Source organism: Hippoglossus stenolepis, chromosome 16, assembly GCF_022539355.2.
Source record: "Hippoglossus stenolepis isolate QCI-W04-F060 chromosome 16, HSTE1.2, whole genome shotgun sequence".
Taxonomy (NCBI): domain Eukaryota; kingdom Metazoa; phylum Chordata; class Actinopteri; order Pleuronectiformes; family Pleuronectidae; genus Hippoglossus; species Hippoglossus stenolepis.
Genome location: NC_061498.1, coordinates 11,671,565 through 11,690,638, shown reverse-complemented (window position 1 = coordinate 11,690,638; position 19,074 = coordinate 11,671,565). Strand labels below are relative to the sequence as shown.

At 43.1% G+C, this 19,074-nt stretch overlaps 2 protein-coding genes across 2 annotated transcripts; both read left to right on the top strand.

The window, feature by feature from the left end:
• The first annotated feature begins 2,342 nt into the window (after positions 1-2,342).
• LOC118123361 (heme-binding protein 1-like) lies at positions 2,343-4,590 on the top strand. Its single transcript, XM_047343874.1, has 6 exons — positions 2,343-2,464; positions 2,622-2,678; positions 3,520-3,577; positions 3,676-3,796; positions 4,168-4,304; positions 4,390-4,590. Exons 1-6 carry the CDS (start codon positions 2,430-2,432, stop codon positions 4,588-4,590), a joined length of 609 nt encoding a protein of 202 aa, XP_047199830.1. The 5' UTR covers positions 2,343-2,429.
• A 10,223-nt stretch (positions 4,591-14,813) lies between these two features.
• Positions 14,814-18,950, top strand: nr5a5 (nuclear receptor subfamily 5, group A, member 5). Its single transcript, XM_035180904.2, has 7 exons — positions 14,814-15,025; positions 16,218-16,333; positions 16,444-16,585; positions 16,922-17,676; positions 17,796-17,915; positions 18,025-18,172; positions 18,365-18,950. The coding sequence occupies exons 1-7, from the start codon at positions 14,926-14,928 to the stop codon at positions 18,610-18,612; spliced, it is 1,629 nt and encodes a 542-aa protein (XP_035036795.1). The 5' UTR covers positions 14,814-14,925; the 3' UTR covers positions 18,613-18,950.
• The last annotated feature ends 124 nt before the right edge of the window (positions 18,951-19,074 follow it).

Below are 19,074 nucleotides of genomic sequence, written 5' to 3'. Positions count from 1 at the left end.
TAGCAAACACTTACAAAGTGACGCCATGCTCTTGTCAACAACCTGAGGCTCCCGACCGGTAAGTGGCCTTTTAGAATATGGGACTAGATCTGACATGTCAAACTCAAGGCCAGGGGTACAATTATATACGGCCCGCGATAAAATATCATATATGTCTATCTTAACTGGCCCGCCGGTAAATAGGACGCACACTTTTTGAGTGAAAAAACCCCTCCATAGGCCGTGCCACGCTGCGCAATGGCCGGCTAGACGCACACAGAGCGTTCCTCTCCACTCCACTCGCTCGCCGAGTATTTGATGATATTAAATAATTTTTCCAGCGTAACCCCAAACATTAATGAACTGGCACCCAAGAATAGATGCCAAACATCTGGTTCTGGCACATGTACATACAAGTAAAATGTACCCTGCCCTCTCTGTGATTGAGTTTGACACCACTGGACTAGATGGTGAATATCCCATGTACATTTTAAGGGCTTCTGCAAAATTTAACATCCCAACCAACAGTAGATGTTAGCAGGTGTTACCAGCCGCCAGCGGATGTTAGGGACGTGACCTCATTTGTGTGCCTTAGCCTCATCAAGTGTTTTGGCCTTGTAATCAACGATACAGGCCGAACTAGAGGGTGAGCTGAGGCTAAAGGTAAATCTGACTGGCTACTGGCTTGTATGTCAGTTCTATGAAAGCCATGTGGCCTGCTCAGTAGATCAGACATCATTACCTCTATGACTTTTTAAACTAAACACTGTCCTTTCTTAGAACATAGGACAAGATGGAGAATATCCCTTGTATGTTCTACCGCACAAATTAATGCCTATACCACCAGTTGATGTTAGCGTATGTTAGTGACCACCAGGTGATGTTAGGGACACGTCTTCAGTTGTGTACCTTAGCATCATCAGGTGCCTCAGACTTTTAATCACAAGACACCCTCTCCTAAGGCAGGGCCACCGCAGGTTGATCAGACCTGGGTGCATGTCCCTAGCATCTTGGGGCCGAGTTGGGATCTTTCCTCCTGATGCAGAGCCATTGGCTGCATTGTTCTGCAGTGTGTGATGTTTCTTTTATGGTCTGGCACAGGGCTTGTCTGCGGATCCCCAGATCTTTGAGCAACCTGATGCAGGTGGATGCTGCTAGGAAAACCCTGCAGCCAATCTCCACAGGGCAAACTTGCTTTCCAACTACGTTGCTCTGCCTCAAATTGCATGTCTGAATACCGTATCCTTTTCCTCTCATTCACTTCATCAACAGCGTCTTCCCAGGGTACTGTCAATTCTACGAAGTAGACGACGCGCAGGGTGTTAGACCAAAGTATCAGGTGTGGTCGTAGGGTGGTAGTGACAATATGTGATAGGACTGTCCTTTGAACTGCGCTCGACATTTGGATGGCAAGGCATTGGTAGCAGTTCTCATTGTTTCACTTGTTGCTGCAAGCATTTGAGTACCTGGTTGTGTCTCAAGTATACCTACTATATATATATATATTCTTTTTTCTTTTCTTTTTTTATAAATTGTTATTGCCTCAGTGACAATCATCAATCAATCAAATTTTATTTGTATAGCCCATATTCACAAATCACAATTTGTCTCATAGGGCTTTAACATGGTGTGACATCCTCTGCCCTTAACCCTCAACAAGAGTAAGGAAAAACTACTTAAAAACCCTTTTAACAGGGAAAAAAGAACGTAGAAACCTCAGAGAGAGCCACATGTGAGGGATCCCTCTCCCAGGACGGACAGAAGTGCAATGGATGTCAAGCTAAATTTGAGTTTGCATTGGCCCGGGGCTTGAACACACTGTTCCAGGATGTTAATTAAATAGTAGCTCAGCTTAAATGCTGCAAACAAAGGGAAACTTCACCAAAAAGAAAAGTAATGTAAAAGCTTACTGCGCTTAAACATTCTTTGCTGCTGTTGTTAAGTGTTCATAATGGAGTCCTTTAAGAAGGCAGTACTCAGTGGTAATATTATTTTCAATGTGCAGAAGTATGTTCTTAGAGTAGAATTTCAAATGTTACAAAGCTTATATTAGATTGTGCAGAGTACATCCTTCATGGTGTTTCCTGTGGCTATAAATGAAAACAAATCTTTTGTCTCTCTGGAAATGTGAAATTTAAGGTTTAATTTTAAAAGTAATTTGAAATATTTGTACTGTTTGTATTGAGGGTTTAACATTAGTTCACACTGACAATATTTGTTGTAGTGTTTGTAGTTTGTTTAACAGGATAGTCAAAATTAAATCGTATTTGAACTCTTCTCTGTTTGTTATTTAAGCCCCCCCCATTTTGTCTTGTTCCTAATTTGGTTTTACCACAGGCATCTTATACTGTCTTTACAGTCTATAGTGTTGTTTAGGTTATTGGTTGAGGGAGTGGCCAGTTTTCCTTTTAAAAGCAGGAGGACCAGGCTGCAAAGAGACAGTCTTTTGAATGCAAGGAAAACAACCCTCAACACACAACATGATGTAAGTACAGTTTTACTTTTCAGATCGTCTTAGATAGAAATCAGTAAATAGACATTTCTGTCTGCATGAATTGAGCTTGAACTGTTCTTTTTTCACTGGATGAGAAAAGTCAGCTTGTTAAGTCTTAATGAAAACATTCTCTCTGTGTGTGTCCCAGGATGCTTCTTTCAGGCCTCGTTTGCTTCCTGGTGCTGACAGCTGAGGCCGGAGTTGGGTAAGAAACCGGCATTTATTCCCCTTTTAGCAGATTTCTGTAGTCAACCAAAGTTTCAGAGTGAAAAAAGTTGTTTTGAGATTTAATAATGTAATAGTAATAACTTTATTTGTATAGCACAAATCTAAACAGGGTGACAAAGTACTTCATAAAATCCATGGCAACAAATGAAGGAATACAAATAAAAGGTTACATTTTTAAGCCAAATCATAACATATTAAGGTCGAGACTTTTAAATTTAGAGAGAAACCCAACAGCTCCCACAATGAGAAGCACTTTGGCGACTGTGGAGAGAAAAAACTCCCTCATTAACTGGAAGAAACCTTCAGCAGAACCAGACTCAATGTGGGCGGCCATCTGCCTCGACCGGTTGGGTATTAATATAACACAGTAGCACCAGGGTTACAAATCACAAGTTAAAAATGCTCTCCTATAAAAAGATGTTTTAATGCGTGATTTAAAGACAGGTAGTGAGTTGACGAGCCTCGCACACACTGCACACACTGCGCACACTGCGCACACTGCGCACACTGCGCACACTGCGCACACTGCACACAAGCTCTCGCCCAAGGGGACGCACAAAGTGCTACTTCCGGTAACAGTCATTTCGGCTAAAAACATGGTATATAATGTAGACTGGATGTAATTGTCGAGTTAAGGCAAGCGATGTTTGAATGCATGCGTTGTGTGTTACTCAAACTTCACTGATCAGCTAATGAAGTAAACTGATGGATAAATAAGAGATGGAAAATATTAATCACATTTTTACTCAGAGCCTGGCACAGGTAATTATTGCTATTGTCTGCACCAGTACCATTATAATAATGTTATTATTTCACAGGCACTCCTCTCAGCAGTCTCTGCCGTATGATCTGATGTCTCAGACTGGGGATTTTGAGGTGAGTGTCTCTGAACAAGCAAGAAACATTTTCACATTTCAGGTGCCAGAAACTTCTAAATAAAAACCCTCTCCTCCATGTTTGCTCGTGTCCATCAGGAACGAAACTATGGATCTGTGAAGTGGGCTTCAGCTAATGAGACGTCCTTCTCCATGGACTTTACAACAATGGATTCATTCAAACTACTAAGTGAATACTTCAGTGGTGCCAACGGCAATGGTTCGTATGTGGAATCTATTTATTCATGTTTTATTTAATAGCTTTCATAAACAGGTAGTCTCATTGAGATCAAGATTTATTTTTCAAGAGAGATCTGTGAACAAAAAATAAAGAAAATGTAAGATTTAAGTGAGCTAACTTTTCCCATTAGTGGAATTATATTTCATAACTTTTTCATCCAGTCCTGCGGTACTGCCACAAATCAAAAGTGCTTTAAAGTGACATTATAATTACTGTACTTAGTTGTGATCAGAGATACTTTGGTTTATGTTTTCTTGTGCTTTTAGTTTTTTTGAGTTTGCTATATTATCCAAATTTGTGACATTTAAAAAAAAAACTACTTGATGTGCTCTCTTACTGTCTTCCTTTAGGAACGACAATGGAAATGACATTTCCTATTCTTTTGAGAATACCTTTCAACATTTCTTCGGAAACTGCTGCCTCTATGATCAGTTTCTTGCTGCCAGCTAAATATCAGACAAACCCCCCCAATCCCCTGGATGATATGGTAAACATAAAAAACACATCAACAATCATTTGGCCATAATTATCCTTGATCGTGTTTGATCTGATTCTGTGACGTCGACCAAAAGCACTGGCAGTTAATGAGAGTTGACTTGCAGGTGTCCATCCATGGCACGCCCAACATGACAGTGTTCGCAAAGAGGTACAGTGGAATGATGACAGCCATGTCTGACAACACCACAACAGCAATCAATCTGTCCGCTATTCTCGACCTACTTGGTTTGGGACACGTGCAAAACTACTTCTATGCTGCTGTGTATAACAGGTAAACAAATCCAAATCATTTTCTCAGTGATAATCAGAAAGACAATAATATGAGAAAAGTTAATAGGCTTGAGTATTAGGTGATGGTTTTTTTGTGTGCATGTGTGTGTGTGTGTGTGTGTGTGTGTGTGTGTGTGTGTGTGTGTGTATTTGTTCCTTGCAGTACGGCGACTACCTCGCTTAATGAGATGTGGTTTGTTGCCCGGGCCATGTCGTCAAGATGCAGTAGGTGTGATAGTTCCAGCAGTTCCAGCAGTGAGGAAATGGGCTAGTCACCTGCCTGTCCAGATGTTGCAGCTGGACTTCTACTCAATGTCCACAAGTTATATTGCATCATCTGATGAAGCCTCTGATGAAAGCCCAGATTTAGATTTTTAATTAAATAAATACACCCTCCGTTAGATGGGATGAAGGTTTTAACCTGTTGTGTTTTCTGTTATATTCAATAAAGTCACCTTTTCACTGGGATTTCTTGCTGTTTGTCTTGATTGACCCTTCTCTTTCGACCAATATAACATATTAAATATTGAAAACTAGAAGAGCATACGTCCGCCCTATATCACCATGTTAAAGAAGGTGGGGAAAAAAATACTGGATGAACCTATTTATCTAGATCTGCTACCAAATGTCTATGCAACTTTATTGAGACATGTCCCATAATTCCATAAAATTTCAAGGAGCTCTGCGAAGGCTAACGCCCTCTCTCGCCATGTTAAAGAAAGTGAAAAAAAATCCTGGATGTGCTTGTTAATCCTGAAAAATGTAATGGGATCTTCCTTTGGGCACGCTCCACCCCTCCAAAATATTTCATGGAAAGTGGTTCAAGACTTTTTGAGACTACCAAACAGCAATGAATCCCTCATGTAGCTTAAATAGACGGTGTCTTTGTTGCATTTTATGAAACAATACATTTGACTTTATGCACAGTAGTTTGTGGTAATACTATAATCAGGTGCAGCAGAATGCACAAAAGAATTGTAAGCACAGGATGACTAATTTATCATATACAGTGAGTACATCCTTCAGGGTTTTTCCTAGGGCTATTTAACTTGTATTAAAACACGTGAAAGTTGAAGTTGATGACTCACTGTGTACGGCCCGTCCCTGATTAAAGCAAAATGTGACAATAATCAAAATGTGACAAAATTCCTTGGTGGTGAGAGGCTTCAAAACATGAAAATTTAAGTTTGTTAAACTGTTACTGTTGACGACCCACAACATGAAATCATTGAGCCACAAAGCAACGACAAGATCCAAAATAATTACAACAACCCCCCTCTGGTCTATGTGTGCATCCTGCTGTTTTTCACTTGAGGGGGAGACACACTGAAGTTTGCTTCCCTGTTTGGGGCAACATACCACTGATGGTAAATCTTTACTATTTCTCTCGAAAAGACTCTCTCACTTCTGCTAACGACTGACTGACCCAAACCTGTTGCATCATCATCACTGTCATCTGACATCAGATGTTTACCGAACAGATGTAGTTTCAGCCAAAGCATTTGAGAAGTTACTGTGATATATGGGTTCAGTAATTAAGTGTGGCCCTCTGAGGATCTTTAATGATGTGGCTATTGATAGCAAAAAGGTTCCTTAGCCTTGATTTTTGAAAACAAAGTACATAGGTAATACCAACTACTAAAACATATAGCTTTAACATTCGTACCAAAATGTTACCTCTCAGTATTACATTACATTTCATTTAGCTGACGCTTTTATCCAAAGCGACTTACAATAAGTGCATTCAACCATGAGGGTACAAACCCAGAACAACAAGAATAGAGAAAGTACAATTTCTTCAAAAAAGCAAAACTACAAAGTGCTATAAGTAAGTGCCATTTTAAGTGCTACTAAATTGTTAGTTTTAAAAATGTTATTCAAGGTATAGTCGGAAGAGGTGTGTTTTTAGTTTGCGGCGGAAGATGTGTAAACTTTCTGATGTCCGGATGTCAATGGGGAGCTCATTCCACCATTTATGAGCCAGGACAGCAAACAGTCGTGTTTTTGATGAGTGTTTAGCTCGCAGTGAGGGAGCAACAAGCCGATTGGCCGAAACAGAGCGGAGTGAATGGGCTGGGGTGTAACGTTTGACCATGTCCTGGATGTAGACTGGACCCGATCCGTTCGCAGCACGGTACGCAAGTACTAATGTTTTGAAACGGATGCGGGCAGCCACCGGTAACCAGTGAAGGGAGCGGAGGAGCGGAGTAGTGTGAGTGAATTTAGGTAGGTTAAAAACCAGTCGAGCTGCTGCATTCTGAATGAGCTGCAGAGGTCGGATGGCACTAGCAGGTAGACCTGCCAGGAGGGAGTTACAATAGTCTAGGCGTGAGATGACCAGGGCCTGGACCAGAACCTGCACCGCCTTCTGAGTGAGAAGGTGGCATATTCTCCTGATGTTGTACAGCATGAATCGACAGGAACGTGTTGTTACAGTAATGTTGGCAGTAAGGGAGAGTTGGCTGTCGAGTGTCACACCCAGGTTCCTAGCAGTCTGAGTGGGGGTTAACACGGAGTTGTCAAAGTTAATAGTCAGGTCATGGGTGGGAGAGTCTTTCCCTGGAAGGAAAAGTAGTTCAGTCTTGTCAAGGTTAATTTTCAGGTGGTGTGCAGACATCCACTGAGAGATGTCAGTCAGACAGGCAGAGATTCGTGCTGCTACCTGTGTTTCAGATTGGGGAAAAGAGAGGATTAGTTGGGTGTCATCAGCATAGCTATGGTAGGAAAAGCCATGTGAGTGAATGACAGAGCCGAGAGAGTTGGTGTACAGAGAGAAGAGGAGGGGACCCAGGACGGAACCTTGAGGGACCCCAGTAGTGAGAGGACAAGGTTCCGACACAGATCCTCTCCAAGTTACCCGATAAGTGCGGTTGTTGAGGTAGGATGAGAGCAGGGAGAGAGCAGAGCCTGAGACACCCAGGTCCTGAAGGGAGGAAGTAAGGATCTGGTGGTTCACTGTGTCAAATGCAGCAGAGAGGTCTAGAAAGATAAGGACAGAGGAGAGAGAGGCTGCACTAGCAGTGTGAAGTTGCTCAGAGACAGCAAGGAGGGCCGTCTCAGTTGAGTGGCCTGCCTTGAAACCAGACTGGTGAGGGTCAAGAAGGTTATTGTGGTTAAGATAAGAGGAGAGTTGATTAAAGATAGCGCGCTCAAGAGTTTTGGAAACAAAGGGAAGAAGAGAGACAGGTCTGTAGTTATTTACATCAGACGGGTCGAGGGTGGTTTTTTTCAGGAGAGGATTTACTCTTGCCTCCTTCAGAGAGTTAGGGAAACAGCCAGTTGACAGGGAAGTGTTGATAAGATGGGTGAGAAAAGGAAGACGGTCAGGAGCGATAGACTGGAGAATGTGAGATGGGATGGGGTCAAGGGGGCAGGTGGTCGGGCGGGCGGAGGTTACCAAGGTAAGAACTTGATTGGGAGACAGGGGGGTGAAAGAAGAAAGTGAAGGGGATGAAGATGAAGTTGATGGAAGTGTAGTTATATAAGGAGGATTAGAAAATGAGGAGCGTATGTCATCTATCTTTTTTGTAAAGTAGTTGACCAAGTGGCTTGGTAGAAGGGAGGAAGGAGGAGGTGGACTGGGGGGTAAAGGAGGTTGGAAAAGATGGAGAAGAGTTTTTTGGGGTTAGAAAATGAGGATTGAATTCTAGTTAGGTAAAAAGAGCTTTTGGCTGTGGAAATAGAGGCAGAGAAAGAGGAGAGAAGAGACTGATAAGTGAGCAGGTCGTGTTTTTGAGCAGGTGTTTAGATTTCCGCCATTTCCTTTCTGATGCTCACATAGTGGCATTTGCGGGAGATGAGTAAACCTGTACCACCACCCCTACCAGTGGGTCTGGGTGTGTGGGTGAAAGAAAAGGCAGAGGAGAGAGCAGCTGGGGTGGATGTGTTGTCCGGTGTGATCCAAGTCTCAGTGAGAGCAAGGAAGTCAAGCGATTGCTGTGTAGCAAAGCCAGAGATGAAGTCTGTCTTGCGGGTAGCTGACTGGCAGTTCCATAGGCCCCCTGTGACAAGATGATGGGTATGTGTGGAACGGGTGGGATAGATAAGAGAGGAAAGGTTACGGTATTGGTGTGAACGAGTGCAAGGCCTATAGTATCTACGAGTAGTAATGCGCACAGAAAGTATACACATATTAAAAGAAAAAGAAACAGCAGCTTTATGCTCTGCCTCCCCCTCAGCCTCCCCCGAAGACTCCAACGAAAGACTCCTTTGTCTTTATCCTCTGAGTCTTCATACGAGTAGTATGAGTCACACTAATACCTTTACATTTGACCAACCACTCTGACAACTTGTCCCAGCAGCCAGGAGCACTAGCAAACACTTACAAAGTGACGCCATGCTCTTGTCAACAACCTGAGGCTCCCGACCGGTATGTGGCCTTTTAGAATATAGGACTAGATCTGACATGTCTCTCAGGCTTGTCTCTCTCTCTTTTTCTGTCCGTCTTTCTCTCTCCATCTCGCTCCGGCCAGAAAGCCAGGTGGAGTGCACGGGCTCCATTGAACAAGCCACGGTGTGCATTGCCCGGCTAGACGCACACGGAGCGAGCGCCCCTCCTCACTTGCAGAGTATTTGGTGTTATTAAATAGTTTTTCCAGCGTTCCAGAGATCCCAGTGCCTGCCCCATCAAGTTCACCCACACGCTTTTCTCTGTGATGAAGATGAATAAAACCCCACACACGAGTCGTCTCACTGATGCACACCTTCACTCCATCTTGAGGGTTTCCACAGCACAGAGCCTGATCCCCAAACATTAATGAACTGGCAGCCAAGAAAAGATGCCAAACATCTGGCTCTGGCACATGTACATGAAAGTAGAATGTACCCTGCCTGAATATGTTTTCTTTCTGCACTTTATCCAATATCCTGTCTATCCTGTTTAATAAATGTTGAACCTGTTTGGCCCTCGACGTAGTCCCAGTTTTTGATTTTGGCCCTCTCTGTGATTGAGTTTGACACCACTGGACTAGATGGTGAATATCCGATGTACGTTTTAAGGGCTTCTGCAAAATTTAACATACCAACCAACAGTAGATGTTAGCAGGTGTTACCAGCCGCCAGCGGATGTTAGGGACGTGACCTCAGTCGAACTAGAGGGTGAGCTGAGGCTAAAGGTAAATCTGACTGGCTACTGGCTTGTATGTCAGTACTATGAAAGCCATGTGGCCTGCTCAGTAGATCAGACATCATTACCTCTATGACTTTTTAAACTAAACACTGTCCTTTCTTAGAACATAGGACAAGATGGAGAATATCCCTTGTATGTTCTACCGCACAAATTAATGCCTATACCACCAGTTGATGTTAGCGTATGTTAGTGACCACCAGGTGATGTTAGGGACACGTCTTCAGTTGTGTACCTTAGCATCATCAGGTGCCTCAGACTTTTAATCACAAGACACCCTCTCCTAAGGCAGGGCCACCGCAGGTTGATCAGACCTGGGTGCATGTCCCTAGCATCTTGGGGCCGAGTTGGGATCTTTCCTCCTGATGCAGAGCCATTGGCTGCATTGTTCTGCAGTGTGTGATGTTTCTTTTATGGTCTGGCACAGGGCTTGTCTGCGGATCCCCAGATCTTTGAGCAACCTGATGCAGGTGGATGCTGCTAGGAAAACCCTGCAGCCAATCTCCACAGGGCAAACTTGCTTTCCAACCACGTTGCTCTGCCTGAAATTGCATGTCTGAATACCGTATCCTTTTCCTCTCATTCACTTCATCAACAGCGTCTTCCCAGGGTACTGTCAATTCTACGAAGTAGACGACGCGCAGGGTGTTAGACCAAAGTATCAGGTGTGGTCGTAGGGTGGTAGTGACAATATGTGATAGGACTGTCCTTTGAACTGCGCTCGACATTTGGATGGCAAGGCATTGGTAGCAGTTCTCATTGTTTCACTTGTTGCTGCAAGCATTTGAGTACCTGGTTGTGACTCAAGTATACCTACTATATATATATATTCTTTTTTCTTTTCTTTTTTTATAAATTGTTATTGCCTCAGTAACAAGCTAAATTTGAGTTTGCATTGGCCCGGGGCTTGAACACACTGCCCCAGGATATTAATTAAATAGTAGCTCAGCTTAAATGCAGCAAACAAAGGGAAACTGCCAAACTTCACCAAAAAGAAAAGTAATGTAAAAGCTTACTGCGCTTAAACATTCTTTGCTGCTGTTGTTAAGTGTTCATAATGGAGTCCTTTAAGAAGGCAGTACTCAGTGGTAATATTATATTCAATGTGCAGAAGTATGTTCTTAGAGTAGAATTTCAAATGTTACAAAGCTTATATTAGATTGTGCAGAGTACATCCTTCATGGTGTTTCCTGTGGCTATAAATGAAAACAAATCTTTTGTCTCTCTGGAAATGTGAAATTTAAGGTTTATTATAAAAGTAATTTGAAATATTTGTATGGTTTGTATTGAGGGTTTAACACAATATTTGTTGTAGTTTGTTTAACAGGATAGTCAAAATTAAATCTTATTTGAACTCTTCTCTGTTTGTTATTTAAGCCCCCCCCATTTTGTCTTGTTCCTAATTTGGTTTTACCACAGGCATCTTATACTGTCTTTACAGTCTATAGTGTTGTTTAGGTTATTGGTTGAGGGAGTGGCCAGTTTTCCTTTTAAAAGCAGGAGGACCAGGCTGCAAAGAGACAGTCTTTTGAATGCAAGGAAAACAACCCTCAACACACAACATGATGTAAGTACAGTTTTACTTTTCAGATCGTCTTAGATAGAAATCAGTAAATAGACATTTCTGTCTGCATGAATTGAGCTTGAACTGTTCTTTTTTCACTGGATGAGCAAAGCTTGTTAAGTCTTAATGAAAACATTCTCTCTGTGTGTGTCCCAGGATGCTTCTTTCAGGCCTCGTTTGCTTCCTGGTGCTGACAGCTGAGGCCGGAGTTGGGTAAGAAACCGGCATTTATTCCCCTTTTAGCAGATTTCTGTAGTCAACCAAAGTTTCAGAGTGAAAAAAGTTGTTTTGAGATTTAATAATATAATAGTAATAACTTTATTTGAATAGCATATATCTAAACAGGGTGACAAAGTACTTCATAAAATCCATGGCAACAAATGAAGGAATACAAATAAAAGGTTACATTTTTAAGCCAAATCATAACATATTAAGGTCGAGACTTTTAAATTTAGAGAGAAACCCAACAGCTCCCACAATGAGAAGCACTTTGGCGACTGTGGAGAGAAAAAACTCCCTCATTAACTGAAAGAAACCTTCAGCAGAACCAGACTCAATGTGGGCGGCCATCTGCCTCGACCGGTTGGGTATTAATATAACACAGTAGCACCAGGGTTACAAATCACAAGTTAAAAATGCTTTCCTATAAAAGATGTTTTAATGCGTGATTTAAAGACAGGTAGTGAGTTGACGAGCCTCGCACACACTGCACACACTGCGCACACTGCGCACACTGCGCACACTGCGCACACTGCACACACTGCACACAAGCTCTCGCCCAAGGGGACGCACAAAGTGCTACTTCCGGTAACAGTCATTTCGGCTAAAAACATGGTATATAATGTAGACTGGATGTAATTGTCGAGTTAAGGCAAGCGATGTTTGAATGCATGCGTTGTGTGTTACTCAAACTTCACTGATCAGCTAATGAAGTAAACTGATGGATAAATAAGAGATGGAAAATATTAATCACATTTTTACTCAGAGCCTGGCACAGGTAATTATTGCTATTGTCTGCACCAGTACCATTATAATAATGTTATTATTTCACAGGCACTCCTCTCAGCAGTCTCTGCCGTATGATCTGATGTCTCAGACTGGGGATTTTGAGGTGAGTGTCTCTGAACAAGCAAGAAACATTTTCACATTTCAGGTGCCAGAAACTTCTAAATAAAAACCCTCTCCTCCATGTTTGCTCGTGTCCATCAGGAACGAAACTATGGATCTGTGAAGTGGGCTTCAGCTAATGAGACGTCCTTCTCCATGGACTTTACAACAATGGATTCATTCAAACTACTAAGTGAATACTTCAGTGGTGCCAACGGCAATGGTTCGTATGTGGAATCTATTTATTCATGTTTTATTTAATAGCTTTCATAAACAGGTAGTCTCATTGCGATCAAGATTTATTTTTCAAGAGAGATCTGTGAACAAAAATAAAGAAAATGTAAGATTTAAGTGAGCTAACTTTTCCCATTAGTGGAATTATATTTCATAACTTTTTCATCCAGTCCTGCGGTACTGCCACAAATCAAAAGTGCTTTAAAGTGACATTATAATTACTGTACTTAGTTGTGATCAGAGATACTTTGGTTTATGTTTTCTTGTGCTTTTAGTTTTTTTGAGTTTGCTATATTATCCAAATTTGTGACATTTAAAAAAAAACAACTTGATGTGCTCTCTTACTGTCTTCCTTTAGGAACGACAATGGAAATGACATTTCCTGTTCTTTTGAGAATACCTTTCAACATTTCTTCGGAAACTGCTGCCTCTATGATCAGTTTCTTGCTGCCAGCTGAATATCAGACAAACCCCCCCAATCCCCTGGATGATATGGTAAACATAAAAAACACATCAACAATCATTTGGCCATAATTATCCTTGATCGTGTTTGATCTGATTCTGTGATGTCGACCAAAAGCACTGGCAGTTAATGAGAGTTGACTTGCAGGTGTCCATCCATGGCACGCCCAACATGACAGTGTTCGCAAAGAGGTACAGTGGAATGATGACAGCCATGTCTGACAACACCACAGCAATCAATCTGTCCGCTATTCTCGACCTACTTGGTTTGGGACACGTGCAAAACTACTTCTATGCTGCTGTGTATAACAGGTAAACAAATCCAAATCATTTTCTCAGTGATAATCAGAAAGACAATAATATGAGAAAAGTTAATAGGCTTGAGTATTAGGTGATGATTTTTTTGTCTGCATGTGTGTGTGTGTGTGTATTTGTTCCTTGCAGTACGGTGACTACCTCGCTCAATGAGATGTGGTTTGTTGCGCGGGCCATGTCGTCAATATCCAATAGGTTTGATAGTTCCAGCAGTGAGGAAATGGGCTAGTCGCCTGCCTGTCCAGATGTTGCAGCTGGACTTCTACTCAATGTCCACAAGTTATATTGCATCATCTGATGAAGCCTCTGATGAAAGCCCAGATTTAGATTTTGAATTAAATAAATACACCCTCCGTTAGATGGGATGAAGGTTTTAACCTGTTGTGTTTTTTTGTTATATTCAATAAAGTCACCTTTTCACTGGGATTTCTTGCTGTTCGTCTTGATTGACCCTTCTCTTTCGACCAATATAACATATTAAATATTGAAAACTAGAAGAGGAAACATAGGAAAACATGACCTCATTGGTGGAGATAATCAGCTGGTTTAGTTTGAGGCCTGCAAAAAACAAGCTATTCTCACGCCAGTTTAGAGCAATACTATTTAATACCACTAGATGGCCGTACTTAATTCAACAAGGGGCAGAATTGCACTGCTCTGTATTTTACCAGCACTTTTGGCTTTTTCTTTGATATGCAACAGGGAGCTTTAAATATGCTTTATTTCATGCAGATTTTACATAAGCGAATCATCTGGTTACAAAAGTAGGGGGACTATTTTATTGTTGGATGTCGAAATCAGTTACAATCTAATGTGCAGGTGTCATAACCATCCACCCTTGAACTGGCCTCCCTCGGACTTTGACGTCATTGTGAGCTCCATTAAAGACGTCTGTGCCATTTGGGCTGTTGAACGGCTCCTTATCATCTCAGGCGCTGAGAATGTGGAACAGTATAACCACCCGGCGTTACATCGACTAAATCAAGTTTTTTCAGAATCTATTGACCTTTCCTGAAGTACTTAATAAAGTGGACAATCTGCCTTTCAGCTGATGCTCAGTGAGTTCATGCATGAATGAACATTGGAAAGTACTGTAACCGAGTTGAGTTTTGAAATAATGATCAGTTCAAAACATATAAGCAATTGCTAAAGATTTAATAAACATTTTGGCCTGTAACCCTTCACAAACAAGTTGTACGCAGTTAGGTGCCTCATCTCTGATCACTTGTGAGCGACTTCACTACAGTGAGAATCCAGCAGGTGGCTATCTGACCCATGGAGGGACTGGTTGGTTGGCTGGCTTACCCACTGACTGACAATCTGTATAGGAGTGCCAGTCAGGAGAGGTTTTATGACGCTCACTACAGATCGAAGTCCACCGTGGGCCTCAAACGACCATCAGTCCACCGGGGCTGCTCAGCCTGCCTGTTGGCCTCTCTCTGTCGTGGCCGCGGCGTCTGTCTGGTCTCCTGATCTCTGCAACTATGAAGATCAGCCTGGACTAACTGTGGAGTTCAAGACCCACCTGCCGGAATGGACCTAGCAGGTTATCACCCACAGCTGCCCCAGCCTCTTGTCCACCACCCTGGCAGCTACCCGGACAATGAGTTCAATTCAGAGGGATCATCAACATGTGAGTGCAGGATGGATGTCCACTTGGTTGAACTTGTACAGGGTTAGAAAGGCATTGGTGTTTTAGATGTCCTGTTTTCGAAAGTTGGAGTGTCTGGAAATCTGTGTCATGTACTGATACGAAAAAGACAGTTATCACCTCCGCATGAAAATCCAGAAAGAAAAAAAAGAATTAAAATGTCGTGCTACAGACTTTCATTTAGAAGACTGGTTCCTATCACAGCCTCTGATATCTCAGAATTATGTAAGGGTCATATCTGCTATCATAGTCAAGGAAATCAAGCAGAGAGATAAGGCACAGTCTGCAACAGAGGGACGGTGCTGCTCTCAACACCTGAGCAATAAACATCAGGAGATGACACATTTCCATGTCAGCGGCAGAGCAGACAAACAGCTGGCACTCCAATCTGAGGGTGTGTGTTAGATATCGATCCTCTTAATGGCTGACTTGAAATATCACCTGCACGAGTACAAAACTGGAGTGCCCCTCAAACAGCGCTCGTCAACATTATGTTATAACTAACATTACACCAACGAAAGGTAGGAGGTGAAATGTTGTTTAATTACAAATAAAAAGAAAAGAAAAACAAAGAACATTAAAACCTTCAAATTTTCTAAATATAAAGAACAATAAAGACATAATAAAAAGGTCAACGAATAAACGCCATAAATCCAACGCTAGCCACAGTCACTAGTCACTAGCCACATTATGAGACACTGCTGTGGAGAAAAGTTTGTCAGCCCTCGGGGGGGCCCCCCTCATCGCCCGGGGGCCCCAAGCAGTTGCCTGCCTTGCTTCTTCACAAGCAGCGCCTCTACGTCCACTAACCAGACGCTCGGTGGTTCGATCCCCGGCGCTTCCAGACTGCATTCTGAAGGGTTTTTGACACAGATACAAGCTGCTGACCCCAAATTGACCCTAGCTATGTACCGGTGCTGACAGTGAATGAATGGTGTGTGATAAAAAATGTTTTGAATATAGAATGTATGAATGAATGGGTGAATGGGATTTGTGCTATTTAAAACAACTATATCAATACAATCCCTTAACTATTTATTGTTTGTATAACTATTACCAATGGAAGCAATATAACACAGTGAGAAGTCTGCCAACCATCTTGTGCCATGTTTGTAAGCAGCAGGAGCTTGTGTCGCGTTGTCCATTTGATTCAATGATAACTGTCGTTCTCCAGCTCGGGAGTTAAAGACAGAGCCACACGGCAGAGCAGAGGCAGAGGAGAGCTGTCCCATCTGTGGGGACAAAGTGTCAGGATACCACTATGGACTGCTCACTTGTGAAAGCTGCAAGGTACGACACAGGGTTTTGGATGGTCTAACCCCTAACCCCTAAGCCATAATAATGATTCATGTATTATATTGTGACGTGCAATTTTCTTATAACTTTCTCTCTCTCTGCAGGGCTTCTTCAAACGCTCAGTGCAGAATAACAAGCATTACACCTGTGCAGATCGACAGAACTGCCCCATGAACCTTTCCCAGAGGAAACGTTGTCCTTCCTGCCGCTTCCAGAAGTGTTTGGCAGTGGGCATGAAGAGAGAAGGTCCCCCCCCCCCACACACACACGCACACACGCACACACACACACACACACACACACAGAAACATACACGTGTACACTCCTGCAGTAGGGCAGGTCTTCTGCTTCATTGCGACATGCCTTCTGTTCCACTGACATGCATGGTCTTCTTCCATATCACTTATCTGAGGAGTCATAAACAAGTGCAAGTAGTGCCTGTAATGACCTAGATTACATATAATGACGTTGTCTTGTGGAGGTAGTCTGAGCTCTTAAAGTGGAGGGGACATATTATCATTTCAGGCAGTGTCCGATAATGTGTGGTCAAACTTTCTAACTTGCTTCGTGTCCTGTCAACAGCTGTAAGAGCAGATCGTATGAGAGGTGGCAGGAATAAATTTGGGCCTCTGTATCGACGGGACAGGCAGATGAAGCAGCAAAGGGTCGATTCCCGAGCAAACACCGCTCCCTACAGGATTAAGATGGAAACTGCACAAAGACACTGGCCCTCAGCTGCAAACGACCTTCACCCGATGAGCAGTCACACAAGCACTTTGTTGTCCTCTGATGCTTTTCATCAATCCCACGTGTATCCCTCGGGCATGGGGCAGCAGGGCGCGTCCATGCCACTGGACTGCACAACGCACGCAGACAGGGGGCTCACTCCTCCATCCCTGCCCTGTCCTGGACTGTACCACCGCACTCTCCCTGGATTTGGCCAGGAGAAAGGAGAGATGGCTTTTGGCTGCAGCACGGCTCCCTCGAATTATCCATTGCACCCAACCCCAAACAGTTCCTTCACACCAAGAGGCACGCCAGCATCATCCCCCTGCTCCACACCGAGCTCGAACACCGCTCTCTCCCAAGCTCTCATCCAAACCCACACTCCCCCGCCGGCCACACTTACGACCAACTTCCTAAACCAACTCCTGGAGGGCGAGCAGGATGAGAGCCAGTTGTGTGCCAAGGTCCTGGCCAGCCTGCAGAGGGAACAGGCCAGCCGAGGCAAACACGACCGCCTAAATACATTCAGCATCATGTGCAAGATGGCCGACCAGACAATGCATGGTCTTGTGGAGTGGGCCAGGAACACTGCACTCTTCAAGGAGCTCAAGGTGACGAACCATTAAGTCATGTCAAGTAGTAGAAATCAGCTGTGTGATGAGTCCTATGGTACTTAGGTCAAAGGTTTGTGTCCTCTAATTTGAAGGTCAACCTTTTATACTTCACGTAGGTGGAGGACCAGATGTCGCTGCTGCAGAGCTGCTGGAGTGAGTTGCTGGTCCTGGACCACCTCTGTAGACAGGTGGCCTATGGCAAAGAGGGATGCATATATCTGGTCACAGGACAACAGGTACAACAGGCACAGAAAAACAGCCTCCTTATGATAATCAAACATGTCTTTGGATTGTGGTCGTTCATCTAATCCACACGATTATTACCTCTGTCTCATTCTCATACAGATTGAGGTGTTGACCGTCGTATCTCAGGCAGGAGTGATACTGAGTAGCCTGGTATCCAGGACCCAAGACCTGGTCTATAAATTGAAGACACTCCAGTTAGACAGACATGAGTTTGTCTGTCTCAAGTACTTGGTGCTATTCAACCCCGGTGAGCTTTCCCTTTTAAAAGAAAAGTCATTAGCGTCTGGATAAACAGTATATGTTAGATGTTTTGAGACTTTGTGAGCTTTTAGTTTGCTCTTTTTCTGTCATGCTTGCAGCTTCTGTTAGCATTGAATATGCATGCACGTGTGTCTTATGTGTTTATGATGAATATACACACATCTTCTCCGTGCTCTAGATGTGAAACATGTGCAGAGTCGAAGGCAGGTGGAGCAGACTCAAGAGAGGGTGAACAGGACCCTGATGGAGCACACGCAGCGAAGTCATCCAGGACACTCGGATAAGTTTGGCCAGCTGTTGCTTCGCCTGCCTGAGGTGCGAAGCATTAGCTTGCAGGTCGAGGAGTATTTGTACCAGCGCCATCTTCTGGGAGACTTGCCCTGCAACTCTCTCCTCACAGAGATGCTTCACACCAAGCACAACTGAGGTGGTGCTGTAAATGTTTGTACCTCATTTTCTGCTTTCCAGCTCCAAATGTCCTTTCTTTTTTACTATTGATGATTGTTCCTAGAGTAAACAGGTATGCTCTCTATAACAGCACTTTTGGTGACGGTCGCAGAAGTGATGTGTCATCCAGGATCAGCAGTGAGGGGGAATATTTACTAAACCTGTGCCATGCTTTGCCCAAGTTCAAATTATCAACAGTATTACCACAGCCACACTGCCTTATAAAGAATTGGCCAGGGTTGTTGTGAGAGTTCAGATCAAAGTTCTATCACGATGTTTTCGGTAAGAAGGAAGAGCTTAGCTGTTCAAACAAGAAAGAAAAGTGCATTATTGAATAAAGAAATTTGGTTCTGCATTTGTGTTGCCTATGTGTTCAAACAATGCTGCATGCAAATGGGTGAAAAAAAACATGGGAATGAAAAAAGAAAAAGATGACGATGA